The following is a 10195-nucleotide window of genomic DNA, read 5'->3' as shown; positions in this document are numbered from 1 at the left end:
ATAATACTTACAACATTGTGGTGTAAAATGTTAACAGTACCACTTTGTTTAAACAAACTAACGGAAGAATAAAATTTTTTGTTTCTGTCCTTTTGTTACAATCTTTGTAAACCAAAGAAAATACTCGAATAAACACCCGGTTGAATTGCTTTGGAAGTGTATCTGAGAGCAGTCGTTAAGGAAGCCCTTGTCCTGGCCCAAAACACACACCCAACACGAGCTAGCAAAATCTACATGCATCTCCATCGCTACAGGTCCAGTTTCTTATTTCTCCCTCTCCTCACACATTCAGGTCGTTCACAATCTTGGCTCATTCATTGGCTTTCTTGGAGCAGACCGCAATAAAAGAAGCCATATCTACAGGGTAATAATTCCTGCTAATGTTGCGCAATATAATCTTCACCACCAATACAAACGTTAGGTCCATCTCTATGGTTGTGGGAAACACTGCCCGTATAAACATTTATCTACACATATACACATCTTATGACCCTTTTTAAATCCTTCATTGTGAAAACACAAAACAAACAAAACAATGGTAAAACCCGACTGTACACCTCACAAACAGTGATGAACATTATATTCTATTTTTAATCTATTTCTTATGTCAAAAGTTTTTTTTTTCTTCCTTTTTGTTAAGTTGACATGTTGTGAAATGGCCTGGGATGCTCTATGTGCGGTCTTGTTGGTAGCGTGTCACTCTGCTGCTCCATTACAGTGACGGTGTTGCTGGGACTCTGAGTGCTAAAGCCAGAAGTGCCCATCGACGATGCAGAAGGGTGGGGGGGCATGGGAAGGTGAAGGAGTCAAACGTCAATGTTGTCTCCATTTTAGTGTGTCTCAAAATCAATGGAGACCCAAGCACAAAGTATCCATTCCAACTCCATTTTAGTGGGGAGGCTCTTCACAGGAGCATCCAGTTCAAGTCTGTCTCACCGTGTGTCTTTGTGGAAACTGTTATACATGGACATGCGTCCCCTGGGCTTGCAGGCTCTGCACACTGGATAAAATCTTCTTCTGGTGGCCAGCCAGAGTCACTCCCATCTTTGTCAATTCACTAGATCAAAAAAAAATGAAAAATACAAATTCACAATGCTGATTTTAGTAAAAACATTTCGATGACAATTCAAAGACAGTTTTATAGACAGTTCACATCAGGGATGCACCAATACCGATACTAGTATCAGTCTGATACTACATTTATGGCCATAACACCCTGAACATACCCGATCTTGTTTGATCTCGGAAGCTAAACAGTGTCGGACCTGGTTAGTATTTGGATAGGAGACGACCTGGCACTGTAACTCTTATAAGGGCTGAGATGGTGTAGAGGTAGAGCAGTTGACCTGGGATCAAAAAGTCGCAGTTCACTTCCTCGCCATGCCCACATGTCATGATGTCTTTGAGCAAGACACCCAATCCCTAACTGATCCCCATGCACTTATATAGCCGCCCACTGCTCCACCCGGGTGGATCTCACATGTGAGGGGTTAAATGCAGAGAACCAATTTCGTCATTGTATGGGGACATACAATGATGACAACACATAGCTATTTATTATACCATGTGGGTGTACTCAGACTCATATTTGTGTGCTGATAACACAGTACCCAATACCACTTCAATTTAGTGTGACGTTCACATCTTAATCAAATGGTAGAGGAGAAGCAATGACATGTGGAGGTTGTGGCTCTCCTGATCCACACTTGCCATAATACGCCATAAAGTTGTTTGAGAATCACCAATAAATACCAACAGAAGAAGATGATGCTGTGACTGTGTGTATTTCAAAGTGACCGATCAAAGAAAAAATCATCCAGACTGACGAGGAATAAAATCTAACACTTTCAAGAAAGCAGTTTGATAAAACAGCTAAAAACCCAAGTTCAAAGAGTTTGCCAACAGTAGTAGGAAGTGACTATACAGTAGTCTCTCATGGAGCAGAAAAAGACCCTGGGAATGTATGGACCTGAGCAAGAGCATTCTGGACAATTTCACATCTCACTAATCAACACTTTTTTAAAAGACTTTGGCTGTCCTGGTTAACATGAAAAGTAAGCTCCTTTGATTTTCAAATACTCTTTCAAAGTTTATGTTACATAAAATTAAATTATTAGTACCCATATTGGCTCACTGTATTGGAAAGTACTCAAACACAAGTATTTGAACTCGGTTTGAAAATGGGGTATTTGGTGCAACTTTAATTCACATAGAAAAATGTTGTCAGCCCAGTCTTTTTATTGTCTGCTGATGTTCTGAAAAAAGCACCCCTGCTGTAAAAGTAAATCCCATCATTGGATGTGCAGCACATCAAGACAAGTCCTCTGAAAAAAGGCAATCTATAGGCTTTTAATCAGAATATGATGCTCAAGTGTAGTCAGAGCTGATTATTTGAAAAAAATGTTGGAAATTGACAATAGTCATCGGACCAATCAGTCTACCTGTAGATTGTTGATGTTAAAAGATCGGTCTTTACCTGACACTTATGTAGAGGATAGAGTCCAAGCTGACATATCCAGCACTGGAGAAGTTCTCCTTGTACTGGCCCATCTTGATGGTTTCCAACCAGTCGTCCACCGTGTTCACACTGAACTCTGGAGTGGGTGGGTCCTCCCTGCTGAGATGTAAAGCATACTTACAACTCAAAGTTTTGGCCTAATGTGTGGGTAAATTACTTTTTCTTACTGCTGTGTTGGCACTTATTTCTCCTTGGTACATAAGTTTAACATAAAAAAAATTCATTTGAAAAAAATTGCTTTGATTCTGTAACAGGGAAGTCTTACATTCAAAACCAAATGAAAATGTAAAAAACACATTTCTAACTAAACATTAGTCAAAAAGAAGGATGCATGGCTCTATCGATTGTAAATATTTTACTTGTAGAATCTTTTGACTAGTTTGCTTTCATCTTTTAATTTTAAATGTTTGTTCATTTACATAAAACCTAGAAAATGACATATTTTTACAAACAGTATGCACTTACATGGTGAAGTATACACATTAATGTGTACAATCTTACAGACTTTGTAATGGGAGCTTTGTGTAAGGCTTCTTTCTGGTCATGTGGTTAATTGTGTTTACTCTCTGGGGATTTACCAGTGCTACTTTTGAGCTTCTGCCGCATTTATGCTGGTCCTTGGTTTTCATTCTGTTTCAAGTGTTTGTCTGTGTAAGTGATTCAAATGTCTATGCTGCACTGATTCAGAGCATCAGCTAAGAGCCTGAGGTCCAAAATGTAAATGTAAAAATAATGACATTCTTCAGGATGCATGAAAAACAACTGGAGATTCAGAAAGTCTAAATTGAACAAGGCTATTGAGAACATACCAGCCCCAACCTTGAATGCATTTATGCATTTAATTATTTTATTTTTACTTTGAAAACTATTTATTTATTTAGGACCCTTTAAAAAAATAAGTATCACTAACCAGTATTACTTACAAATTATATTGTCAGAAAAGTACAGTTTTTAGTGTTTTTACTGTTTTATATTCTGATCCAACTATCTGATGACTGCATTAGTGAAATTCACAGTTTGACGGAGAACATTTCTCCCACTGACCACACTGAACTGTTGGCCAGCTCTCTGAGACTGGCTGGGTTTCTGATGAGTTTGTCCAGGATTGTGACAATCTGTCCAAACTTGGGCCGGTCACTGCGGCTCTTCTCCCAGCAATCCAACATGAGCTGGTGTAACACCACAGGACAGTCCATTGGAGCAGGAAGACGGTAGCCCTCATCTATTGCTTTGATCACCTGCAAGGGAAGAACAATTAAATCTATTGATTTATCATCACTTTAGGCATATTTTTAAAGTAAGAACAGTGTTGGAAGTTTCATAAAACAACGTTCTCAGTTCTGGCAGAAGGTAGAATAATGCACGGTGGTGAATGGCACTGAAACCGGCATGTGAATGTTTGGGACTTACATCCTGGTTGGACATCTCCCAGTAAGGTCGCTCTCCATATGAAATCACCTCCCACATGACGATACCATAACTCCACACATCACTGGCTGAGGTGAACTTCCTGTAGGCTATGGCCTCTGGAGCCGTCCATCTGATGGGGATCTTTCCTCCCTGTAAACAGTTCCCAAGACGGCCTCACTTTTACTTACAAATTCTAAAATTACATTAACATTTTTATAGTCATGTCATTTAAAGCCATTTCAGCCATTTATTAAGCCATTTATTTAGCACCTTTTAACAACTCCAGGTTCTAAAAGGAGTTTACTAAATTCCTCATTAGTCACCTATTCACACATAGAGACACACACACCTCCACGTGCAAGTACGCACACACACATTGCCTTTTATTAACGCATTTACTTTACACACCACACTATACACACTACAGCAGGGGTGTCAAACCCACCTACAAAAGGGGGCCAAAATTAAAACCATTTTCAAACTAAGGGCCAGTTTCAGAATCTACATTAACTTAAATCAGATACCCAGCATCTTTTCATGGTCACAAGTTCCTCAATAAGAGTTTGATTGGTCTCATTTGATGTTCTCTGTTGTGCTTTCAACATCATAATCAAAGATTACCGAAAAAAATTCAGGACATAGAATTATTTTACGTTTCACATATCATCTTGAGGGCCAGAAAAGATGTCAATGAGGGCCACATTTGGCCCCCGGGCCTTGAGTTTGACACATATGCACTACAGGGACTACCACAAGACCAAGCTGCATTTTAAGACAAATTATGAGCAATAATTTTTCTTTGCTTGAATACATTTTCAGACATTGAAAACATATTATGAAGTAGAGAGTAGAAGCACATATTTATCTAAAAAAATATACTTATCAATAAAGACATACAAATCCCTCTACACTGATTTATGCTTGATGTTAATTACCAATAGTTTGACTGAAGCAATCTGTGTCTGCTGCTGTTTTAACTGAAATCAAAGCAATCTAGGAATTTTTGCAATTGTCCCCCATGATGGTTTCCAAGTAAGCCCAAACTTAGTTCTACAGGTGGTATGTTTATATTCTGATTATACAGTTGGTAAGATTGTGCTGACAGTCTTTAAATTAAATGACACTAAACAGTCTCAGAACAAATGCAGTAAGTACAAACTGACATACTGTATAATAATGGTGGTGTCTGTTTGGTTTCTTTATGTTCCAAACGTCTTTCCCCTATCTGAAATACATGAAATCTATTTATACTGCTTAAGTACATTTGTGTAATTTCTCTTGTCAATGCATATTAAGTGTATGCTTCTGTCTGTGCATGTGTGCACAGAACACTACAGTCAGCTGAAATCACCGGGTATAGATTCAAAGGTCATTTGAATCGCCACAACACTAAGTATAATACTGCATTTTTAATGCCATCAAATACAATCTGACACTTTTTTCTGTTAATAAAATATACATTTTTGTGAAAATATGCAATCATTGGGTCAGTACATGGGAAGAAAGAAACATGGAAGAGATGGGTAGAAAATCACACAACGTTTAAATTCAATTACAGTAAAACATAAACACATGGGTTTTATTCTGAGACACAGTTCAGAATATGTGAGGCAGGACTGCAGTCTGGACCATCAGTTTTCTTTTAAAATCCCAAGCTGCCCGAGTCTTTGTTGTTGACGCAACAGATCAAACGGCTTCCATACAACCTGCTGTATGTATAGACGGGCACTCCTGGCTTCTCTCTCTCACTCTAACACACACAGACATCACACCTCTATAGGCTCGCTTCAGCTTCTTAATATGCGGCTGCTGCCTCTGCACCACCTAGCATTCCCCGTGTCTGCTCGGTGAAAGTCATCTGAAAGACAAAGCTGCCAAGTTCCTCAGCACTGTACTATTGTTTCCACCATCTTCCCCTCCGCCCCCACCATATCATCTTTTTCCCCATCTTCTTCTTAACTGCTCTCCTTGGATCAGTCTCTCCCCCCCCCCCCCCCCCAATCTCTCTGTTTTTCCTCCGTGGATCTTTCTGCGTCTTCTCCATCTCCGCCTCAGACTTAGCTGCTGCTATGCCCCCCTCCCCGCTCCCTTCATCAGCGCCTGCAGCTCCACATCTAGGTCTGTTGACATCAGTGGGAGTTTGTATGTGATTGCTAAAGCGCAGTCAGCGGCTGATCCCCTCCTCCTAGGGCAATGCTAATGCCATATTAAGAATAACATCCACAACTTTTCCCATGAATATGAATAGTTCCATCTCCTTGTGGACATCTTTGATGAGTTACTCCGCAGTGGTTTGACTCATTGATGTTTGAGTTTTCTTCAGTCTCGCTGAGCGCTGCGAGATGGTGCTGCAGTCACCAGTGACTGATTCAAATGCATTAAAGCAAAAAAATGTTGAGACTTGTTTTGTCGTTGTCTTCATTAGGTGAACAGCTTTGTTCTTATTGTTGAAACGGGCAGTAGAGCCTTTATCCACTTTTGAAAAATACAGTGTTTAAAACAGCTGATGTGTTTTTATGCATTTTAGATCTTTCATTTCATTTTTTTTCAAACACACGATAAAGGACAATGCAGGTTCTGTCCTGGCCATGGAACACTGGACCAGCTCTTTACCCTCACTAAGGTCCTCAAGTGTGCATTAGAGTTTGCTCAACCAGTCTATATGTGTAACTTGGAAAATAAAATTGACTTTCTTGACTACCTTTTTTGAATTGCAGCCAGGGGGTGGAAGGAGTCCTGTTTGGTAGCCTCTTGACTGCAGATGATGTGGTCCTGTTGGCGTCATCGTGCCGTGATCTTCAGCTCTCACTGGAACGGTTCGCAGCCGAGCGTGAAGTGGCTGGGATGAGAATCAGCACCTTCAAATCTGAGGCCATGGTCCTCAGTTGGAAAAATGGTGGATTGCTCTCTTTGGGTCAAGGGTGAGGTTCTGTCTCAAGTGGATGAGTTCAAGTATCTTGTGGTTTTGTTCACGAGTGAGGGAAGAATGGAACGCAAGATCGACAGATGGATCGGTGTGGCTATTGCGGACTCTGTGTCAGTTTGTTGTAGTGAAGAGAAAGTTGAGTCGCAAGGTGAAACTCTTTGTTTACCAGACAGTCTACAGTTCTTCCCTCACCTATGGTCACATATTTTGTGTAGTGGCTGAAGGAACAAAGTTGCAAATACGAGCAGTCAAAAAGAGTTTTCTCTGCTGGTTGGCTAGACTCTCCCTTAGAGACAGGGTGAGAAGTTCAGTTATCCAGGAGAGACTGAGTAGAACCGTTGCCCCTCCCCTTCAAAAAGGAGCCTGTTGAGGTGGTTTGGGCAACTGGTAAGGATGTCCCCTGGATGCATCGTTGGAAAGGTTTTACAAGCATGTCCGATTTGGTAGAGACCCTGGAAAAGACCTAGGACACGATGGAGAGACTGTCTCAGTTGGCCTGGGATGCCTTGTTGACCTCCCAGAAGAGCTGGAAGAGGTGGCTGTGAGATGTCTGGGCCTCCCTGATTAAGCTGCTGACCCATGACCCGACTCCCAAATAAGCAGAAGATAATGGATGGATCGATGGATGGAAAGACAATAAAACAGCTGTCTAGGGTTTATGTGCTTTAGCCTGTTTGTTTGTTAGCAAAATATTTGATGAACAACTGGATCGATTTTAATGAAACTCAGAGAGTAACTAAGCACATTCATTTTATTGTCAGATTAATTCAAGATGGTTGCCAACACTAAATGACATTGCAAACAGTGAAATGAATATTACTTAGTCAAGTTTTCAGATATTGAGCTAAAATTTTGGTGTGGTAGTAGCTGAAAATGATTCCCATCACATGTTCTGAGCGCTAATAGATTGCATCAGAATTTTGCTTAAAATTATGTTGGTATTAACTGCAGTAGTTGATCCTGTCTGTCTGTCTATTAGAAAATACCAGTATATAATGAACTACTGGACAAATTTTAATGGAACTTTTAGAAAGTCATTATTGGATGTACATTTGCAAGTGATCAACCATTAAGAGTCAACACAATTGATTGCCATGGTTCATCAAGGCATGAAAACACGTAAATAGCTATCGCTCTGACATTTTTACAGACACTAACCAAAATTTATTGTGTTAGTAGCTGATAGTCATCCCCAATACATACTTTGAGCACTAACATACCACTCAAGATCGTTCTTTGAAACTTTAGCATTCTAAAATGCTAGTTTCACTTGATAAATTTGTTTGTGACTGTGTCAAACTGTGTTAGTGTGTCTTACCCTTGTTGTGTACGCGGCCTCGGGGTCGTCCTCCAGAACTCGACTCAGGCCAAAGTCTGACACCTTACACACGAGGTTACCGTTGACCAGGATGTTGCGAGCGGCCAGGTCTCTATGAACATAGCTCATGTCTGACAGGTACTTCATACCTGAGGCGATGCCACGCAACATGCCAACCAGCTGGATGACTGTGAACTGGCCGTCATGTTTCTGAAGCAAAGAAAATTGTGAATTAATACACAGAGCAGACAACAGGCTGCAATGTGGTGGCACCCTGACAACAGCTTTAGCTGTAATTGAATGTTTAAGCTAGGATTCAAGTTGTAATGGCAGCATTCCACGTCCCAAGAGTCTCTGAGCTACCCTTTGTATATCTTCCAGCTCCTCTTAACTCTGTGCTTTGACCTCCTGTCTGGAGGGTGGAGAGGCAAAGAGGAATTTCTCATTCCAGGGATCAATGGAGGATCACAACAACAAAGGAATCCTACTTATAGGGGATTGAATCTAACCCAGCAGACAAAACTTTCCTCTTGCACACTGACTGTGCCCACACGGAGCTCTCAGGATTTCGGATTTGAGCTGTCTTTGGCAGCGAGTGCCGCCTGTTGATCGATGACGGTCCAGCTCACCTTCTTCTGCCAATTATTTCTGCCCCGGGCCAACAGTCTCCGTTAAAGAGCCATTCATGTTATCAGTCACCCTCTCCCCTTTATATCATTTCTCCTTCCTCTGTGTCTTTATAATCTTCATCCATCTCTGTCTCTCCTCAGTCTCTGTTTCAGGGAGTGGCAGAAATCTGTAATACTTTGGTTCAGTCTCCATCTATTTATCTTCTTTCATCGTCCTGATTCTAAGCACCCTTCCCCTCTCTCTGCTGTCTGTTTCTTTCTCTCTCCCTCGACAGCTGTGGAGTAAGTTAATTAGCTGGTGGTTTTGTGAGATGCTGATTGATTAGGCTGTCTAACAAACCTACAGACTTCCTCTATCAATCTGCCCACTGCACTGTATTGTCAGGAAGGAGGGAGACAGGAAAGGCAGGTGCATGGAGGGAGCCAAAAATGATAAAAAATTGTAAATTTGGAAACAAAAATGTAAAAAAAAAAAAAAAAAAGCACTTCTGGAAACTATGAATGAGAGTGGACAAATTAAGAACTATAAAACTGTTCAGAGGCATTTCTGCCCAATAAATGGTCATAATTAAAGACACAAACTGTAAAGATACCACAAATTAGCTGTAAAAACCATAAACATTAATCTGGTAACTATTCAGTCTCTGTGAACACCTTTAAACCTCTATTGGTGTGGTAAAAAAAAAAAAACCTGCATGTTTCTGTGGCTTTGTGAGAAGTGCGTTTCAAAACATCATTCTTTAGTCGTTTCAAATCCATCACTTTATTTTGCCTTCGTGTCACAGATGGGATTGGTGTCTACTTAGCAACAGGCCTATCATCACAGCTGTAATGGCTCTGGAGTGCTGCAGTGATTTTACTGGCTGACAAACAAGCCTGAATATGAATCAGGGGAATGTTGAACACGAGTCACACCAGGACTGAAACATACTATTTGTCTGGCTGCATGAAAAACCCCATTTCAAGGTTCCGCAGTTAAATCCATGTAGCTCCTTCAAGGATTACGCCTGAAACATGTTTCAAATTTTAAAACGTGAAATGTGATGGGCTTCCACAAGTAAGGGTTTTTAATTACCACATGAAACGACCTGTCAATATGGGGTGCTGTTTGTAAAGTTACACAGTCAAAAATTAACATGAATATTTTGGTTTGTTTATTAGCCTTTCATAAGAAAAAAAAACGTGTTTATTTTTCAGTCATATTTTCACCATGTTATTCATACATTTATAAATGTCATAGTTCCAAACTAAATCTTTAATTTATAAGTTAAATATTTAGTGTATAAACTAAATACTTAACTTACAAGCTAAATATTTAGTTGGCAAGTTAAATATTTAGTTCCACATTAAATATTTAGTTTACAAACTAAATGTTTATGTCCAAACTAAATGTT

The 10195-nt window shown here is 40.1% G+C and overlaps 1 protein-coding gene across 1 annotated transcript in view; it reads right to left on the bottom strand.

The window, feature by feature from the left end:
- Positions 1-204: 204 nt before the first annotated feature.
- epha4b (eph receptor A4b) overlaps positions 205-10195 on the bottom strand; it is a gene marked incomplete in the record, with an annotated part of 121366 nt that continues 111375 nt past the window's right edge. Inside the window, 5 exon segments of the mRNA XM_037682299.1 lie at positions 205-1057; positions 2477-2617; positions 3563-3756; positions 3929-4078; positions 8173-8382. Of these exon segments, the coding sequence (XP_037538227.1) occupies positions 958-1057; positions 2477-2617; positions 3563-3756; positions 3929-4078; positions 8173-8382 (795 nt within the window).

This window comes from Nematolebias whitei, chromosome 9 (genome assembly GCF_014905685.2).
Source record: "Nematolebias whitei isolate Nwh7 chromosome 9, NemWhi1, whole genome shotgun sequence".
Classification (NCBI taxonomy): Eukaryota; Metazoa; Chordata; class Actinopteri; order Cyprinodontiformes; family Rivulidae; genus Nematolebias; species Nematolebias whitei.
Note: the sequence above shows the minus strand (reverse complement) of the source record. Positions and strands in the feature narration are given on the sequence as shown.